The sequence below is a fragment of the Zootermopsis nevadensis genome, unplaced genomic scaffold (genome assembly GCF_977971745.1).
Source record: "Zootermopsis nevadensis isolate Lab colony 2312 unplaced genomic scaffold, Znev_1.0 Znev_ptg000031l, whole genome shotgun sequence".
NCBI classification, from domain to species: Eukaryota; Metazoa; Arthropoda; class Insecta; order Blattodea; family Termopsidae; genus Zootermopsis; species Zootermopsis nevadensis.
In genome coordinates, this window is record NW_028259163.1 from 3,951,007 (window position 1) to 3,972,871 (window position 21,865).

Genomic DNA, 21,865 nt, shown 5'->3' on the forward strand with positions numbered 1-21,865 from the left:
TGGTTTCAACTTCCTTTTAAATATTACTGAACATAATTTCAATTATTTTGTGTTAATTTTAATTGTACTAGTAAAAAAAAGTTTTATTATTAATAATACGAGGATCATTTACATTACTACACGTGCTTATTAATTTCAAATAAAAACATTTAAATATATCTGAAGTAATATAAATCCCTACAAGCGACGTCTGATCACCATAAAATGTCTAAAACTCCTAACATAAAAACGTTTTAGACCGACATTAAAAATGGATGATAAACGTACAGAAATATTCTTAATTAAATACAGCTTAACACTATCTTCTAAACAGTAAACATAGTTTTAGCAGCTTCCATATTTAATACGGCATAACGTATGAATAATATCGTAAACAGTATGACTACACCCACCTCAAGAAACAAATTTTATTATTTATAATTCTTCAGTCTCAAAAGGGGTTATATAACTCGTTATATGTGCTAATTCCAGTCGTACAATAACCGTAATTGTTATAAATGGCTTACACTCTGACAAAGCCACTTAAATAAATAGCATTAATATGGGGGCCCCCTGTATTACATTAAGGGAAAAACACTATACATGCAAGTTATCTCGTGAGTTACGTTCCTAGTCGCTACTTCCGGTCTGGCTGCATACGCACGAATTCTACTACCCGTTAAGAAAACATCGGTACAGTACGCCATTATTAATGACCTCCCTCTCCAAACTCGATGTAAATTACTTTGTTAAACCTTCTTGTATTGGCATTGGCCAATGTTGATGTGCGTCTTCACACGCGAGACTACGAGTAAGTCGTCTAGGATCTCAGAAGAGCAAATGTTTCCTACCAGACTCGTACAGAAACCTTCTTACATTCCAACCACCATCCTCCCTGATCTGGCTACCGAGATAACTTGCATGTACAGTATATGAGGTATATATGTAAATTACACGAGAGTGTATAAAAGGCAACCAACAATATACGTTATTGAAAACAGTGTTAGGTTATGTAACACCAACAAACGCAGAAACATGACAATAAACGCTGAATAGAAACAAATGAGGAAGGAGGTTGTGATCTATTTGAAATTACTATAGATATCACCTAGCTTGCACACATTTCACATTAACAAGATTACACAGAAAAATTTAATTTATTTATTTTAGAGCAGAGATTAAAAAAAAAAATAACTAAATTATTTGTCAAAGCAAAAACTTACGACTTGTAAATGGCTAGAGTGAATGGCATTAAAGTTAATCAAATTATGTAATTTTCAATGACAAGTAATAGCAGTGAAACCAAATTAATTAATAAAAATTTGAAATTAATTGACCACACTATGACTGTCACGTAAGTCTAGCACAGTAAAAATTGCAAACTACGAATATTAACATTCCTGGCAAGATCAGCATTATACAAACAATCCAGCACAAAATACGTAAATGACTTTTAACTGTACAACTGTAGGCTCCATATCTGAATAATTACTTAACAAAATAATATAAGAGCAATAAATATTGTCATGCATTTTAACTCAGATTTTTTTTCACAGACTATACTGCCTATACATAAAATAAAGAATAATAATTATTACGAGAATCTAAATTATATTCGGAATAAAATAATCAAAATAATGGTCAAAAGCTATATACTATGCTAATATAAAAACATAAACAACTTGCAAGCTGTAATTCACTTAAATATGTTGGTATCAATATTAAAGAATAAACATAACTCTCTATATATAAAGAGACACGAAATACTGTGTCATAACTGTCAAGTTTCAGATTGTATTACTCTGATGGATGAGAATGTAGACACCATCACAAAGAACAACACATATATCCAATTGGAAGCTACAAAAAAATGTGAGGTTATGTTCATGTCTCATCACTGGAATATATGACAAAAAACGTAACAATAATTCATACTAACAAATCCCTTGTAAATGTGATTACATTCAAGTACAAAGGAATTAGAGTATCACATTAAAATTACACAATTTAAATAAGACTGCATTTTAAAATGTTCAACTATCATTCAGCTCAGAATCTTCTACCAACCATAAAACTATAATTTTACCCACTGTTCTGTATGGCTGTCAATCCTGGTCTTTCACTCCCGAGAGAAGAGAAAAAGTCTGAGGTTGCTCAAGAATAAAGTGTTACATAAGATTTTTTCGATGTAAGAGATGAAGTCGGAAGGAGACCTTCACGATTTAAGACGGACTGAACATGAAAACCCAACGGGGAAATATCTCTCAGATGATGACCACTTGGAAGACGGATAAAATGGAAGATTAATATTAATACCGATCTCGGGAAGTATGTCCTAAGGATATGAAGTAGAATGAAGTGGCTCTGAGTCATACCCAGTATTACTACTTTGTTTTTATATTCAGAAGCCACGTGGGTGATTACAGAGCTAAGATGTTTGACACGAGCGGATAATGTGTAATAATGAAATACAGAGCAAACAGAATAAGAGAAAACTTGAATAACGCATACTTTGCATTGCTGCTACTGATAAACTTTCATATGTATCTCGTTATTAGTGTCAGTGTATAATTTTGAGGTGTTGGTGCACTACATTAAGACACCAGACTAACAACGCACCATAACCTCACAATAATACAATAAGACCAATAAATATAATACCTACATATGAAAATAACTATTGTAACTATTATTTCAGTGATTTTATAGAAGGAACATTGATTATATTGGAAATGAACCATTTTAAATGTTAATTAATGCTCATAATGTGGTTGAAAGGTGGTGTTGATATGTAAGTGTTGACATAAATGCAGAGAAGCCAGAAGCACCTAAAAGTCATCTTCAAATTCCAAAAGCTTTCCAACTCTGATACAGTTTATGGGTAAAATGGAGTTTCATTTAAGTATAACAGCATTTCCATGACAAATAAGTACATTTTAGATTCGTGTTTACATTAATTTTGTTATTGTTTGAACAGGAAATACATTATATCATACCCAAAGATAAAGAACTGGGAATTTATACTTCAGAAAAATTTACTGAAAATAGGTTAGGAGTTCAAAGATGGAGGTCTTATGGGTTGTAGCACCGTGTAGCCTTATAAAAGTTTACCAACATTTCAGAGGTATTTGCTGTATCCAATATCAATGCCATCACCCTGACTGTGGAGGCAGCAAGGACCTCTGAAATGTTGGTAAACGTCTATCAGACTACACAGTACTACAAACCAAAAGACAGCCATCTTGATACTCAGTGCCATGAGAACAAAGAACCCTACTAAGTTAGGAGTTACCAACTAAAGAAACTTCGAAACACCAGAAGCGACATCCTAGTCTAAACAACACAAAGCTCATTTATTTACACAAATAGTATTCACTAATGGTTTAAAAGTATAATTTTTAAACAATATAAATTTCATAAACACAATTTAAACGTTCATGTTTGAAAATCCTTTTCTCTTACAACACTAATTATAAGTTATATTGACAGTAAAAATATCAATTAAGATTTTAGAACAGGACATATAGTCCATTTAAGATTAAAATATGTAATACTTCACAGCAAAAGCCCACCATTCTATTAATATTTTGGTAAACTGGACTATCCCTAACAGAAACAGGCCTATGTCTAAACCACTGTATGCAATTATGCAATAGGCAATTTGGAAAAGTCGTTGCTTCAAGTTCAACTCTAGATAAATTTATATTTTTATTAAGATAATAATTAATTCCTATATTTTTACTAAAAATATCAGTGTACAAATTGATACAGAACCATCCATCCCCTTAGCTCAAGATATTTTAAATTAATATTAACTTTATAAAGATATAAAAGGGAAATGATAAAATGTACAAATATAATTTGGTGATATATCTAGTCTCTTTTGTATTTATTGCCTGTCTATGAGACACTATAAATCCTACTAACAGATGACATTTCAAATAAATCTGTGACGAGTTTGTGAAAACGTACATTTCTACGACCCATACAATACTTTGGTGGACATTCACTGATTCCTGATGATAAAGACTGAGACGGCTCTCAAATCGTTGGTTTTTTTATGGCCACCTGACACGGCTGATCGCCCATGAAGACTTCATGGGTAGATGTACATTGTTTCATACTATTAAAATTAGAAATGGCAATGCCTAACCTCATAATTTTGGAATCAGGATTATGAAACACGAGAATTTGGAAACTTTGCACACTACAGAAATAAAATATATTGAAATTAATATTTCTACTTTCCACAGTATCTTTACACATGCCACAGTAACTGCCAAAAATTCTATTTACAATTCTGTACTATTAAAATTGGCAGCAAAGACCATGAGACCTTTACAGTGACTAGGGTATAAAAAATGTAATATCACAATTTGTACAAATATTGGTTAGAAACATTTAAAGGGGCCCGACGGTTCATTTTTGACCTTCGTGGGCATCAGAAGAAAATACAAACTAAAAAAATCATGCCCCATTACATTTCTTTGATTTAAAGCTATGAAGATTAAGGACAGTAATTCTACAGATAGACCAGGATTTATGTATGTGCTACAAAATTTGGTTTTGCTATACACGTTCACAGGACCAGGTAGAGACGAGTAATAAAACTCCTTTGATAATTTAATCAGAAAGCAAGTTCGGAGAGAATTTCTTTTGTGCCGCCACATAAGTTTATGACCGATACCTGAAAAACCACTTGTCCACAGACTAAACTTCTTAGTTTTTAATATCCACAGCCACGGTCCGTCAATATGGAAACATCTTCATAAATTTTTACTACTGATAATGTAAAGAGTGTGGCAAAATAATGGCTCTTCTTAGGTAAAAAATCCTAATACTAGGGATTACAAATACAGGGCTTGCAAAAACTTTTCCCATTTTACATTCTCCTGTATTTTGCCAAATGACAAGAGTGGCCCTGAAATTACTTGAGAACATTACTTTTTAAATTATAATCATGTTTCAAAAGATCATTTGGTTTGAATGTTACTTACTAGTGAAAAGAATATCAAAAAATGAGTGTTCAGAGGAAATATTTTAGTTATAATTTAGTTCCTGGACAAGGGATCCTCTCAACATTATGTTTATATTAAAATATAATTATTAGAACACTAAAATCATAGAATAATTGGCATATAAGTTAGACAAATTTTCATGACTTCATATATTTATCATATCTCACGTTTATTCCGTGCTCTTTATTTTAATATTTATATGATAAAATACTTGATACCAGCCAACAGTCATAAAATAAAGTGCATGAAATGCTACGCGAGTCTTTTTCGTAACTGATACGGAAGTACACACACAGAAACAAAACTCCGAATATGATTAACCCCTTAAACAGCGTTAACCAGTTGATCTTTGTAACAATGACGTGTTTTCACTTTTCGGTATGGGCTGAATTCTTAAATATTATTTAGATAACCTTTGGCTGCAAAGTGTTAACAGATGTAACGAATCATGAAACCCAACGCAATGTTTAGATGAACAGATGTGGTGTTAAGTAGACACTGAAGACTGAACTTGATGGTTATGTGGTCCAAAAGTATTCCGTTTTAAGAAAAGTACTTCTTGGAACAAAGGACATAATTCTCAGAAATGCCCTAATCTATTATAAATGATTAATTTTTCTTAAGTTTTTATTATAAACGTCATACTTCAATCAGAGAAACTTAAGGAACTCGACTGATTTTCTATGTACTTATAAATGTAATTATATTAGATCTGAAACAAGGTTTCTGACATTTTTATTAAACCCAAAAAAGACCCCAAATTATTAAGAGCAGCAAAATGACATTATATGTGTGAAGCATAATTAAGTTTGGAAATTAATTTTCATTTGAGACTGTCTGATACAGATTTACATGTGGCGAAAAAGTTAGAACATACAACGACACGAACAGATATGTGACAGAAGATGGATTCATAAAATAAGCCACTACATCAATAGCTAAAAAGAAGTATATCACAGACGTTAAGTAAAATCACTAATCATCAGAGAATCAATCAATTTAATACAGATTATTCCGACTCCAATTACACGGTCTAAACGCACAGAGTGATAATTTATCTTTAACAAATACTTCATTATTGCTTTATTTAATATCACTTTATCAACTGCGCAAATTTTATATCATCAAATTATAAGATGTGAAGGATGTGAAAAGTGATCATCACAGCCTATTTTATTTTATGTGAGGTGTTTGAGGAAAACCACGAGATACTGCAGCCAGGATAGTCAATCTCTATGCCATTAATATAAAGTGGAATCTTCAAAATATGCAGCAGAGATGCTAATAACTGCAGAGAAGTTAAAAATAAATACTAGTCACATCCCGATAAAAGGCCAATTAAGCAAAACGACTTTTAAGAATCTTAGAAAAATGACAGTTCTTGTTTTGTAATATAGTAGCTTGCAGACTCATCATGAGCTTGGATTCAACTACTAACATAGGACTTTCATGGATATCATTTGTCCGTAAGAATAAATCCAATCCTCAGTATCCCACGATCCATAACAATACGAGGTCTGCCACAAAAATAACGAGAGTGATGCTGTAAGTAGGCAAACAATTATGGTGAGGGCGAAATATGCAGATCATATTTGACCTTGATCTGTCATCTACCAGTGACACATGTTTCAACTTGTTTGCTTCACTCAGTAGCAGAGGACGAGTGTTTTTGTACAGACGTGTTTTTACCCTCAGCCGGAAAATGTCTGACTGCAAAAGTGAACGAGTTAACGTCAAGTTTCTTGTTAAACTGAAGAAATCGGCGACGGAAACTTTTCAATTATTGACTGAGGCTTACGGTGAAGATTGCATGTCTCGTGCACGCGTTTTTGAATGGCACAAATGATTTTCGGAAGGCAGAAAATGCGTGAAAAATGATGATCGCCCAGGATGTCCACGCACAGTTGTTACCGATCACAACATTGAAAAAGTGCGAGATGTGATTCGAAAAGACCGAAGGTTGAGTGTTCGAGCAGTAGCTGAGAAAGTCAATTTGGACAAGGAAAGTGTTCAACGAATTCTAAGGGAAGATTTGAACATGACAAAGTTTTGTGCAAAAAATGGTTCCAAAAATTCTGTCAGATGCCATGTCTGTGAAGCAGGTTTTAGCTAATGAAAACATCACTGTGCTTGACCATCCACCCTATTCGCCAGACCTCGCTCCCTGCGACTTCTACCTCTTCCCAAAGATGAAGTCGGTGCTCAAGGGAACCCATTTTTTGTTGGTAGAAGATGTGAAAGCAAAAACGGCGGAGATCCTCAACAGCCTTACAGAACATGACCTGCGGAATTGCTTTGAACGTTGGCAGCAGTGTGTCAACTCAGAAGGGAACTATTTTGAAGGTGATCGTAGTTGATTTTCTGAATTTGTTAAATAAAAAGAGTTACAGGCACAGTCTCATTATTTTTGTGGCAGACATTCACTATCTCTTGAGTCTCAGAGCAAAACAAAGGCTATCCCTTAAAACCCAATGGTAACTATATGTACCACATGCTTTAACAAACAATAATTCTGCATTTTGCCCACAGAATTTATTCATGTGTTTCATATGATTCTCAGTAAGAAAATGATTATCTCCTTAAATAGCCTTAACCAACTGATGTTTGTAAATGGATAAGTGTTTTGTTCTCTTTGAGGTAAGGGTTAAATGATTAAATATTATATAGGTGAGCTTCAACTTCAGAGAATTAAACTTCGCAATCCAGAAACAGGGTTTTGGCAGAAGAATGTGATAAATGCTATTAAATGTCAAGATTTAATGACTAGTTTTAGCTGGCATTTCAAGCAAAATATAATAAAACATGCACATTAAAGCCTGAAATCAAATCAAAGTTCATTCCTGACTTACAAGACATACCACGGCATGAATCGTGTTACGTCACCAGCGGCTAAAAGGTCAAAAACCTCTGTATCAACACCATAAATTAATAATTCCAAAAACCCATCTTTTTTATAAAGTGTATCTGTTAATTTTCATTTCCCCAGTAGTCATAAATTTATTGCAGTGTTTGAAATACTATCACAGTGTAAAAATAATTGAAGACCCACGCCTACAAAGTCCAGGAATGTGGAATCATCATTAACTTAAAAATGTTTCTTCTAAAAAATGTGTGTATTCCTATATATCAGTTGCTAAAGAATTCATAACTAAGTTGCATTTCTGCTTAACGTATATTTCAAAACTCTTTCAAAATGTTTAATCACACATAAGGACTCCTGAGTTCTACTATAATTAAGTTTCATGGGCATACAATTAACAATCACATTCAACCAGCATCATTAAAAATATTCCGTCAGTTCAAGATACCGTATTACCATCACAATAAGTACGCAACTCACAGGTTAATAATACGTTTCACTTACGACATCTTTGTAAGTTAAGTTACGGTACCTTACAATGGTGGTGTCGTCTGAGACCGCAGATAACTCAGCACGCATCGCGGACACGCAAGATGAAGATTTGGCGAGTTGGAACCAAACAAGCCTTTTAGAACCCTTGCAGTGTTAGGAAGGGGATGATGCAGCTGTAATAAGCCAAGTTCCAACTCCGGAAGAATCGACTGGTAAAATACTGATTGCCCGTAATGATGACCACAAGAGAACGCCAGTAGTTGCTCTAGTTTCGTTGTTTCAGACGCGGGATCCTTACAAGTTTCTGATGCCTGAAGGTACAAAGTATTTATTTAAAGACACGGTCAAATTTAAATACAGCGCAACTATTATTAACAAAACTAGATTTTGAAGAAAGTAGTTTCGAAACTTACAGTTAGTATTGGACAGTTTTTGTGAAATTTGTCCATTATTCCTACATTCTACAGACAGACGACGACATTTCAGAAGCGAAAACAGTCCCATCTTTAGGACTAGCGCTCTTTAGCAGACTCGAGCAGGTGTTACCTGAAGATGGAAATAAATCCAGCTTTCAAAACATAGTGATCTGTCTGTAGAATATAGGACAATGGACAAAGTCCAAAAAAAACTCTGAATATGAATTACTCTCAAAATATTCTTACTGCCTTTTTTCATCTACCGAAGTGAAATTTATATTTTAATATTTCTCTATGAGATAATTTATTTAAACATTAAATCACTCTCCGATAAATCCAACACAGAAATGAAACAAATACTTTACATTAAATTACATTCAAATATTGTTTGTTCCCATGTACCTCTTCTTGAAGGTTGATGTAAGTTTGTCCCAAGGATCCTCCGAGTTCCTTGGTTGTACCTAGCCCTTCGAGTATGGCTTCCATAAGTTGCTCCGGCGACTGCGAGAGTCCTTGGCTCGTAACACAACACCCATTCAACGACGGTGCTGCTTGCATCGAAGTAACTTGTGCAAGAACTTCGATGTATTCTGGATAGGCCTTTCCTAATAACAAATTAACGCTTAAAAGCCCAGCGGTAACTATATGTACCACCTGTTTTAACCATCAGTAACTGTGGGTTTTGTATGTATTAGTATTGTATGATTTTCAGTGTAAAAAGGGATTATTTCCTTAAAGTATAAACCAGTTGATTTTTGTGATGGTGAAGTGTGGCGTTTTCTTTGAGGTACAGACTAAAATTCTTAAATATTATTTAGATGCCCTTCAGTTTCAAATAGACAGACAAGAAAGGTATTTATATATTGTGATCCTTCATTTATAACATCAAATGAGAATAAACTAAATCTGTGAGGCCAAATATTTCCGAATAACTTTTATCCATCGCGTCTTCTAATTGATGAGTCTTCTTATCAGTTCAGAGGCCCGATATCCTGACGGAATATTTTGTCATTTTTATTCAGACACAAACTCTCGTTCATAAAATCGGATTACCCTTTGGGCAGTTCATTTGTTAACGGAACAATGCTAACGAATCTAACACTACTTTTTCATCTAGTATTACAAAATATGACTTACTTTGATTGATGTGGTTCAGAAGGCTGGAACATAGCTGAAGACAAAAGCGAGTGGAGAGATGGTTCAGCATAGATACAGCTTGTTTCTGGGTTTCAACCTTCTCTTCCCCAGTGTTACCATCCTTACAGAACAGAAGCAATCCGAGAGGGTAGAAGAATTTTGACATGTGTTTCAGAAGAAGGTTCTCAAGGTGATCCACTGGTAAGGAATGGCTCAACCAAAACTCAATTCCCTGTCCACAAAAAAAAGAGAATTATTATAAAAGTCATGTTTTTACATAAATGATAATAAAAGGTTTGCAACAACCAAATTTTTCTTACTGTGCTTACTGAACTCTGTAGCTTATGCTCAGACAATTAAAAATTAAATATTATATAGTTTGTGCATCACACGGAATTTTCTACGAATACAATTACTGTGCGAATCAGGATAAACTTGTACGGTCACTCAGAAACCATTAGAACTCGCCAAGAATACAGACCGAGAGATGACGACAGTCGCAGAATCACACTTCATCATACTGAATATATTCCAACTAACGTCAACGCACTACTGCCATCACTCCGGCAACATCCTGGTGCATACAGCAAGCCAGTCTTTGCGACAGTACGTACTGATTCACAGACAATGCTAAGAAAACCGTCTCTGTTGTTTGATGGGTCGTGCAATACCAACACTTCTGTGCCCTTTTGCCTTAGCACTGCCGCTGCATTTTCTGATGACGTGAGCCACCATGTAGCTGCTGACTCCCTAACAATGATGAATCAAGGTGAGTCCCAATCATTTCTGAATGACACTCGTACATACAAATATATATAATTGCCAGGTGGTTTATGCTGAACGTACCTGCTCCAGCAGTCTGCTCATCATAGCATGGCTGTCTTCTTCCATCATAGAGACGTAATACTCGACAACAGACGCGGCCTGACCTACCAAGTCCACGCATGCAGTGTTCCCAGTTACTTCCTTCGTTGCACCGTTCTCATCTGTACTTTTTACTTGCTGCGTGCCGTTTCCACAATTTATTTTTGATGGTCCATTCTCACTCGGTTCACTCTGAGATATCAAGTCAGTCTGAGCAGATTTAATATTTTCGGAGAATGCGTTATCAAAAACTTTAACTCTGACTACCTTTTTTGATTTACCGGAAACTCCATTTTCTGGTGCCACATCTGTTATGAGAGAATCCTTGTCACCAGATGAAAGTTTCAATTCGTTCTCATAGTTTTCCAAATCTACTGTATCAGAACATAACTGTTTTGTACTATTCTCAATGTCTCTGCAGTTTCTCTCTAATTCTCCCACTGCCGGCTCCACAAAAGTTTCAATGACCACATCTGGCACTATAACAACTTGATTTTTGGTACTTGATAATGACGATGAATCCAAGCAAGTGCTTAAATTTACAGATGGTTGTTTAATGCGAGCAGTCAACTTTTCTTCCGTAACAGAGTCACCCGTTTCCTCCTTAAAGTTCAGTGATTTTAAACTCAGGTCCGCCGTATGCTCATATTTAGTACAGTCCGATTCCACAACCTTACTGCAAGTCTCACTGTTAAAAAAAATTGTATTCGGATTGCTAGATGTAAGTTCTTGTTTTAAATTGTCTATTTTTCCAATTGTTTCATTTAAATTTTTAGAAGATTTACATTCTGACGTACTTTTTTGATCACGTATGCCGTTGTTTTGGAATTCATGTGTGCCATTATCAGTCTTGTGTTTCATCTCATCTTCAGTTTTTACGCCAACTTCCTCTTTTACTCCAGATATGTTACTCTCTACTGACAGAGTAGATGTGTCAAAACTGCTCTGGGGTTCTCCTACATCATTAAGAAATCTTGAATTCAATTCTGATTCCATAAGTACATTTTTCTGTTGAATTACACTGAATGATTCAGAATCTCCCATCGATTTGTCACTATTTAACAACGGAGGTAAATCACCAATTAGTTCTGTTTCACATTTATCAGGATCTTCATTTTGTTGTTCAAAGTTCTTTTCTTTGTCAACATCAGTACACGCGGCAACTGGATTTTCAAAATCTCTGTTTTCATCTGTGCAAATTAAGTTTACATCTGCATCGTGTGAACTCTGTTCATATACTTCGGAAATAAAGAATTTAGAGCTCATAGGACATCGCTCTTTGCTTACTAATGACGTGCCGGAGTCTGGACTTGTTAAATGATGACCCTCTGACATCTGTTCCGTTCCTCCCTGAACGGCAAACGCGTGCATTTCACTGTCATTAACATTTGTTGAAATTAAACTTTCAGGGGTAGAAATGGAACTACTTGTCTCACCCTCTTCTTCTATTGGGAACACTTGGGTTTTACTTCTTAAGTCATCAGATGGATTTACCATAAAGTCTACTTCCTCATTTGAATCGTCAAGTTTCACACTTTCTTCTATTTCAGTTTCAGGTTTTGTTTTGTCTGTACTTGACCGTATCAAAGGCAATTTTGAATCTGATTTTAAATCTTCATTTAACTGGACACAAATCTCACCTGAAAATCCCACTATAGACTTTTTTTTAATAGTATCAGTGTCTTCTGTGACTTGGTTTGTTTCTGATATATCCTCTGACTCATACAACAAATCAAGTTTGGAATTCCTCCAATTTTTGTTTTCAGTGTCAGATTCTGTAACTATTTCTGTTTTGTAGTTCCTATTTTGAGGTGTAATCAAATTTGACTTATCTTCAATGTTAATTATATTATCTTCATGATTAGTAGTGTCTGAAACTGAACAGTCCCTTTTTATTTCATTCAAAGTGGTATCCTCCTTGTCATCGCACTGAGCTGTATCTTCAACGCTGCTGTTCATATTAACGTAAGCTTCAGTACTGACAACGACTTTGTTAACCAAGTTACTATCCGTTACAATACTTTCAGTAACCTCAGTTTTACTGTTACCTGAACCATTCTCGACATGTATACAGCTCGAATTCACATTTGTAACACGAGCTTTTAAACGCTTTACTATTAAGGAAGTTGGATTTCTGTTTTCAGCTTCATTAACCATATTTGAATTCTGTGGGAAATTTGTATTTCTTATTTTATCTTCTTCTGAATGGTCTGGAGACAACCCTCTGTTTGCTGTCTCACTCAAACTTTCTGTCTTCTTGGAATTCAAGTGTTTTTCATCTGTTTCTCTGCTGAAGTTTGTACACGGATTTTCATGATGTTTTTCTGGATCAAAGCCAAATTCAAGAGTAGCCAATGTTAATGCTTTCAACTGATAGGATAAAGCAAGGTGGTAATGTCTATCCAATGCTGCCAACTTTGCAGCTCCTTGATAGTTTTCCAATGCAAGGCACTGAAAGGAAAAATATCAATTAACAGTTATACGATATGCAAACAATAAATTAAAATTAAGATAAAGTGTACTGCATATAATAATAACACACTTTGGTACTTGTGGGTTATCGGGACGCATCGCTTTAAAAATAGGTTAGGTTAGGTTAATGTGTGTGGATAAATGACATATACTTGAAAGTTATTATATTTTATTTCAATAAATGACAACTCAACTAACCTAACCTAACCTATTTTTAAAGCGATGTGTCCCGATAACCCACAAGTACCCACAATTTAATGTTATTTTTTTCTTACAAAACCAACTACATGTGAAGGTAATCAAACATAAGTAATATAAATATACAATAAAATTTTCTTGGTTGATCAGCACTTCCTAGTTCTCGATTAGACATTCCTCATTAAGCCGAGCAGCTTCTCAAGGTAAACAATACCGCCAAATACTGATGACATTAAGTGACACAGTTGGATTTGAAGCAGTATCACAAAAATGCACGCAAAGCTGTACGAAGCATACAGGCAGGTTGACAACCCCTGGTTTAAACACCATTTTCAAAAAATGAACAATTAAAATAATTAAGAATATGAACTTACCTTATTTAGAAGGTACGTAGAATCATAATGACCATGGAAATGTTGCAAAGTGTAATGCAATGTGCGTAAACCATAACAAGGATCTTCTATACTACACAAAGGTGGACAAAGCTCTGTAGAAGACTGAGTTAAATACACACAATAACCACCAATCTAAAACAAGAAAAGTCAAAAGGTTAATATTCACTAAATCATATCAACAAATATGAAAGATCTGAGGTCCTCACAGCAGTCAAGATGTTGATGTTGTTCTTCTGGGTTGTAACGCCACGTGGACTCATAGGCAGATACCAGTTTTGAAGAAATATACTGTCTCCATCTTCAGGGCGTCACGGTATACAACCCAAAACAACAACGATGACGACTGACATGTAGTTGCACTGCCTGATCTCTAACTTGAATATCAATCTCCAGACACATGTATGAATAACTTGGATACTTAGATGACCCGTTCTTCAAGTGCCTGAGCACTGCGGGTCCCAACTTTTTCGTTGGCTCGATCTATTGACAGCCGGTAGGACTCCTTGGACGAGGGATCGGCCTGTCGCGAGGCCTCTACCTGTACACAGCACAACACAACACAGAAAGACGTAGTCAAACATCCATGGCTTGAGTGGGATTCGAACCCACGGTCCCAGCGACCAAGCGGCACAAGGCCCACGCCTCAGAACACGCAGCCACTGTAATCTCGGAATGAATAACACAACACAAAATTTTACTGACCTGCCTGAGACTCAGTTTCTGTTCAGTCTCATACTTTATACAACTGTAAGATGACACTTCTCAGATCCCTAAAGTCATCCAGAAACAATACATAATTAACTCCATGGAGTACAGACCTTCTTGAGAAGCTAATAGCACACGCTGCTAGTCATGAATTTCTGCCTTTTACGAAACCCATCCATTACTGTGTTCACAACAGCCCACCACAAAACCGTATCCTGGGCCAGATGAATCCAATCCATATCCCCAAATCCTACTTTCTATGACCTATTTTAATATTATCCCACACAAAATAACTTATTAAATGAATGATGGTGATGCTAATATCAAAAGCCACAATGAAGAGCTAAGTGTTTTGACAAGGATGACGTTACCGTAAAAAAAAATGAGAAATTCATCGCATGGGATACATTTGCCAATTAAAATCTTCTGGCTTTCTTTTATTACAAAGTAAAGTGTTCAAATAAAACATGCATCGTAGCAACCACCACAAATTTCAGGAATTTAATAAAATTAAATACCTTTATTATTTTAATGAAATTAGCGATATGATTACAGAACGTACTTACTCCTGACAGGTTATCATATTTGAAGGAAATGGTGCAATTTGGGAGACCAGGCACTGCTTTTGGAACATCACATGATTTCTGACTTCCATGAGGAAGTTTTATAACACGTTTCGTTGTCTTCAGCATCACAAGTTTCCCTTCCAGACTTTTGGAGTCTTCGACAGGTACTCGACCAAGCTGATAAACATCATAATGAAATAAAAAAGAAGAAAAACATAATTGTACACTTCACGGTCTAGTGGCATTGTCTAGTTCGCTGGTCTCATAGCTCTGGTTTATGAACCTCTTGCATACTGCTGCTCATTTGTTTTATGGGATCACACATTCTGATTTTCAAGGAAGGGTTTCTTTACATGATGAAACTTAAGAACTATACTATATGCATACATGAGAGCTGAGTTAACTTTAAACTTATTAATCAGTGAATACAGTTCTTTCTAATGACATAATATGATTCTTGAATTCTTATATTCTTGAGGTTAATTTTAAATCTAAACATACCTGGGCTAGAGAATTATTACCCCATGCCCAAACTTTTCCTGCAGATGCAATCTCTTGCGCAACTGTGAACTCGCATCCACAGGATATATGTTGTAGTCTTAGTTTTTCTCCCCCGCTAACAACTCCGGAAGGAGACGATGATTTTGGCATTGCAGAGGATTGAGAAGGTGATGAATTCTACAAAACAAAATTATTTAAATGTTGTACATTCTTTATCTAAGAGTCACAGGAAAATTTCTACTTTTTATAAGAACATGGATCAAACGCAGAGATTTTATTTATGCACATATGATATTTTGCTTAGAAGCAAGTAAATATTAACCCGGAAGTCAATTTATTTTATCCCAATGGCTTAAACGAATGTTGAATTAGACACTACCAAGTTAAAAAAACAACTGAAGGTATCTGAAGTTTTATTCTATATAAAATAAGAGGTAATGTATGATTTGAGGTTTTCATAGCGGTGAGTAAGAAGATTTCTGTCTTCTGGGTTGTTGCTCTGTGTAGTCTGGTAGTTGTTTACCGTCATCAGGGCGATGAATGTGCCAATTGGGTGGAGGGGGATAGATTTATAGGAACCGGACAGTGAATGGAGTAGCCTGCCCCCAGCCAATGGGAGCAGGTGGTAAATATCTACCGGACTACACAGTGCAACAACCCAGACGACAGAAATCTTCAAGGGATAATGAGCTTTCTTATATCATAATTTCCATAATTTACAGTTAGCGTCACATAATATGCATTTCGTGGTTTTACAACTAGTGACTTTCATTTCTTGGAATAAGTTCTAAGTCATAATAGCATTAGTCTTGTAAATCTACCAATAACTGCCATATTTCAACTGACCTTTGTACTTGGAGTAGCAGATGCAGCTGGAAATGTTAATGGGGTTGGTATGGGAATTTCTTTCCGTGTTCCATTGCCAAGTTGACCGTCTAGATTTCGTCCCCACACATAGAGATCGCCATCCCTTGTTAAAAGGGCTGAATGGTGACATCCACAAGACACCTGACAATCACAACATTACAAAGTTATTATTATTCCTAGATGTAATTATGTATATGTATTCAAAATACTATTTATAAATACAAAATATCAAACATCATTAAACACATCACAGATGCGGAACAAAAAAACAGAGAAATTTTTTTATTTGACTTGATTCTATGAAATAAACCATCTGCGGTATCCAAATTGGCACTTGGACAAGTTTTTCTCATAGTTCTTTGGTTTTCCTGTCAATACCGTTCCACCGAGACAGAACCTCACCCCAATTCATAATTGGCATCAGCACTACATGAAATGACATGATAATACGAGGCGCGTCCACAAAGTAAGTTTCCCACTCGTCCCACAGCTAGAAAACCTTATATTGCGCGAAGCGACTGTGCGTACGTGATAGAGCAATGACGTAGCATGGCGCATGCACTAACGGCACCTCCCGCGTTCTCACAGTAGCATCGTTGCAGCTGTTGAAGATGGAGATTCTTATTCCAGCTCCCGCCGACTGTGAAGTGCGGTCAGTGATAACGCTAGGCCGCACACGGCTCGACGGACAGCAAGTCTCCTGCAGGAGTTCAGCTGGGAGGTGTTTAATCATTCACCCTACAGCCCGGACCTCGCTCCCAGTGATTTCCATCTTTTCCTACACCTCAAGAAATTCCTGTCTGGTCAGCGTCAGCGTTTTGAGAATGACAGAGAGGCGGAGATGGTTGTCACACAGTGGTTCCAATCCCAGGCGGCAGACTTCTACGACACAGGTATTCAAAAGTTGGTCCCACGGTATGACAAATGTCTCAATTCCGGTGGCGAATATGTTGAAAAATAGCTGGACACTTGCTGTATCTGTTGCAATAAATATTTCCATGAAATTGTGTTTTGTTTCTGTAAACGGCCCCAGGGAAACTTACTTTGTGGACGAACCTCGTACTATTCTCTACCAAACTCTTAATGTTCACAATTACATATGCATATTAGATTAATCTTCGATGTTACAAGTTTATTTTTGTCAGTAATGAGTTTTTGTCAGTTACCTGAACAATACGACCAACCACCAGTGATGTGTCCACAGGCTGAGGTGTAAGATGTAATTGTCCATCATCAATAAGCTCTGACTTAGTTGACCGAGCGTTTGACTTTGTATCAGAAGAAACCTAAAGATGTCACAGAACTGGTTAATTAAAAAATAAACAACAATCCAAAATTTTATGTAGTATTATAAAAGAGAGGTTATAATAAAAAGAATCTCTTTTGGCCTCCAGTGCTGTCACCTTCTGATGGCAAATGGGGGAAGATGAATTGCCTGTGATTGGCTACTATCCTATGAGGGAACCTAACCTAATCAGAGGAAACTTGTAGGAGGTAAAAACTGGTTGGCTACAGTAAAATAAATGACCCTACATATGATGCTGGATCTTGTCCTAACCTAACCTAAGCAACAACTTCCCAACATACATATTTCTCCAATATACATTTTAATATTATACTTCCATCTATAAAGAAATAAATAAACAGAAAATTATTAAACACAATTCAAAAGTTTCAGACACGGAACTTGTAAATTTTATGTGAGAATTCAAATACCATATGGGATATCAATTTTACCTTCTGGCGTTCAATAAGTTTTTTTAGTTATAATAATTATAAATTTCTGAATTTTCATATGTAACCTTTTAATTTCATTGCTTACAAAGGGGAGTATCAAAGAATATAAAGGATAACATTCATGCAAGAAATTTATGATCTATTTTTAATTCATTACCAAAATGTACATGTAATACCTACATACACTACAATGTAGTTATTATTTCTCTAATTTCTATTGTATACTAAAAGGAGGGATATTTGGCAGCAACACCACGACACACTTTTCCTGCTCTGCATAAACACTGCATTGGTTGATGCCTTTTGCAAATGGCCAGCTGTGGCGATAGTCAGATTGCAGCAATATTGCAGAGTGAATTTTACTTACATACATTACAGAAGATTAAAAGAATATTCTCCATTGGCTCAGATACACTCCCTGCACATTCTGGCTGACATTTTAGTTCTCTGTATATATGGGGCAATTTAGGATAAATCAGTTTTCTTTGTTCTTCCATGTGTGGATTGGCCTGATAGATTTTACTTTTTAAATATCCCCAGTAACCGAAGATACCAGTTAATTTTCTATAACTTTATAGTGTAACTCACAATCCCTTTTCACCGACATTTTACTTTCTCTGTCTATTAACATGCCAGGTACTGTCATTTAACTGACATAACTATTAATAGTATTTCTGTTGGAAATTTAAACAATGGTAAACTTTCTTCTGAATTTCCTTTGACTTCCTAGCAGAGTTACATTTTCTCTTCTCATCAATGCTGACTCACAATTCGTGGTTAGCACTCCTGCTTCGTACTTGGGAGGTTCCGGGTTCATACCCTGGCCCGGAGACCGGCTGTTCTGACTGATAAATATAATCTGCAGTAATCAATGCACTGTTTGCGCACAGCAGAAAGGCCATGTTCCGTTGTAGCCGCAAAGTATTCTCCCTATATTACAGTCACTGTTAAACCAGAAGTTACTTAATATTTGGTCTCATGCATTGGAAGGTCTGAAGATCATGCTAGTTCTCCATGCATCAACCCATCGTGTTTTACCAATTTTAAAAATGTACGCAACAGTACAAGCACAGTAACGATAAAATGAAGGACTGCGACTCAGTTAGCAAACACATCGTGCAATATTTAGTTAAATATCTTAAAAAAAGTAACTATAATTCAGATTTTCAGAGCACAATACAGGTCCAAAATCACAACTAGTATAATGTAGAAATTCCAGAATCCAAATCTGTGGTCAGGATATGTAACCAAAAGGGCCAGAACATTATTAGTTCTACATAGATCTATAAAATTTTGTATTAAGTTCAATCTTTACAGCCTCATACTGGTGTGGAATTGGTGCAAATGCCCTGTCCTGAAACTCATCTTCTTGTGTTCTTATTTGTAATATTTCCTTTTGTTAATTTTATTATAAGTGGCGTCAATTAATATCTGTGGGTTACAAAACGAGAGATCTGTTACGACTACCTTGTTTCACCGAACATAATTACTTTTTACGGACTTTGCCTTTTGTTTTTCTTTAGTTACTGTCGTGGACCTGAAGAGTGAGAACGCTTGCCCAGCCACATACGCTACGTAACACTGGCAAACGTACTCATATATGAACCCAAAATTTAAAGTAAAACATTTTCCAAATGTACAGTGGAATTTATTACAGGTCACTTACAAATTTTCTATCAAGAAGAGATGGCCCAGCTGTTAAACCTTTGAACTCCATAGAGGGACTAACAATTAATGCTGTAATTGAGTAACCATCGGCTGTGGTGGTTGTAAGTGGTGGGTATGTTGGCTTCACCTTCGTAGTAAGACAGTTTACAGAAAAAGACTGTTAAACACGTAAAACTACTCCATTCAGACATAGCTACTCTAATAAAAATTAAGGTTAGCTCCCAACACAATGCAATGCACAAACTCAATGTAACACAACAAGTATTTAGTCCAAAACAAGCTGAAATTTTGAATAAAAACGTCCATGTATAGTCTCCATCTACTTACATCTGTTGTGATGGACACAAAATTTACAGAAAAATTATTTCCTTTATAATAGAAAATATTTAGTCAAGAATCTACTTTACAGAAAATGGTTAATAACAGATTGATACTTATAGTGTAACCAAAAACTTTCTACTGTTTATTGTGATAGTTAATTGTTAATGTAAGGCAACATAATTATTTTCTTGTCTGATTTAAATTATGGACACATTAACTCTATGGAGAAGAGTCCTTCTTGAGAATACACTTAAGAAGTCAAGCCATTCCCCGCCTTTTATGACACCCAACGATTCCTTGCTGCGTATACAAGAGCCCACCCTATCACACGTCAAAAAAATCCCAAGTTCATATCATCATTAATTTCTCTAAGATCCATTTTCATATAACTCTCCCATCTATGCCTAGGTCTCCTCCTTTCATATTTTCTGACTACAATTTTGTATAAATTTCTCATCATCCAAATGTGTACCACATACCATACACATCTCATCTTCTTTTATTTGATCATGCTAATATCTGCAGAAGATTACAAATTATGAAACTTCTCATTACAAAAGTTACCCTCCAGTTACTTTCTGTCTCCTAGGTCCAAATATGTCCCTCAACACCCTATATGAAACACCATCAATCTTTGTTCTTCACCTTAAAATTGGAATACAAAATTTACGCACATACAAACAAGAGTCGTCTGCCATATCCATTTCTGCACGACCAGAAATAATGCTTGGTTTAATTTTTGTTTTAATAACATGTAACAAGCACAATCTCAATACAATAAACACAATTAAAACACGTACTCCAGAGAAACAACACACAATTAAAAGATAACTGTCTTCTTGGTCGTTGCGCCGTGTATCGACAGACCGGACTACACCAGACTACATGGCGCAACAACCTAGAAGACCACCATCTTCAAACTGATTGCCGTGAAAACTTCAAATTCTACAACACATAATTATCTGAGATTCAAAAAAAAAATCCTAGCTCTAGTTTATCATGTATTTCAAAGATCTTTGCTTTCATCTACCAGGAAAACAAAAATCTATACCAGTGGTCCCCAACGCGGTGCCCGCCAAGGCTTTTTTTGGGTGCCCGCGTTATACTGAATAATGAAGGCCGTTCAACCACAAACATTATAAAATCAAAGCGCAGATCTCGACTTGCTGACGCCCATCTAGACGATTGTTCGCGAGCAGCAACATCATCCTACACTCCAAAATTTGAAAAACTGGCCGATGAAATGCAGCGCCAAACATCACACTAACTTCCCACTTGAGTAATAATAATTGTACTTTAAAACTACGTATTTTTGATTGCATGGTTTCTCGTATCGTTAAACGTCGTGTTGTTTTGCGTATTATTTGGTGTCCATATCTTATTTGTCCAGAGAAAAGAAAATTTGGCTTTGTTAATTGGTTGGTGCCCACCACGATCTCATAAACTCTCAAATGTGCCCGTAGGCACAAAAAGGTTGGGGGCCACTGCTCTAAACTATGAATACGGAAGAAACATATTTTGTACTAAACCTTGGGAAGAAAATACTTATATGAACTACTGCAACTACCATCACAATCAACTCATACAGTCCTTCCAGACATTCGTAATCAGGATTTTGTAACGTTTTAGGAAGTTACGGTAGTAATATCAGACTGAAAATGATCAATTT

General features: G+C 35.7%; 1 protein-coding gene across 1 annotated transcript in view; it reads right to left on the reverse strand.

Annotated features, from left to right (window-relative positions):
- The window catches only part of ca (RCC1 and BTB domain containing protein claret), a 43,570-nt gene that overhangs the window by 5,059 nt on the left and 16,646 nt on the right, over nt 1-21,865 (reverse strand). Inside the window, exons 22-31 of the mRNA XM_022058260.2 lie at nt 19,874-20,002; nt 17,637-17,756; nt 16,450-16,611; nt 15,604-15,780; nt 15,103-15,279; nt 13,811-13,963; nt 10,749-13,217; nt 9,903-10,134; nt 9,168-9,370; nt 8,390-8,660 (exon numbers count right to left, since the gene is read on the reverse strand). Coding sequence (XP_021913952.2) covers nt 8,391-8,660; nt 9,168-9,370; nt 9,903-10,134; nt 10,749-13,217; nt 13,811-13,963; nt 15,103-15,279; nt 15,604-15,780; nt 16,450-16,611; nt 17,637-17,756; nt 19,874-20,002 — 4,092 coding nt within the window. The 3' untranslated portion in view covers nt 8,390. The remainder of the gene's footprint in view (nt 1-8,389; nt 8,661-9,167; nt 9,371-9,902; nt 10,135-10,748; nt 13,218-13,810; nt 13,964-15,102; nt 15,280-15,603; nt 15,781-16,449; nt 16,612-17,636; nt 17,757-19,873; nt 20,003-21,865) is intronic.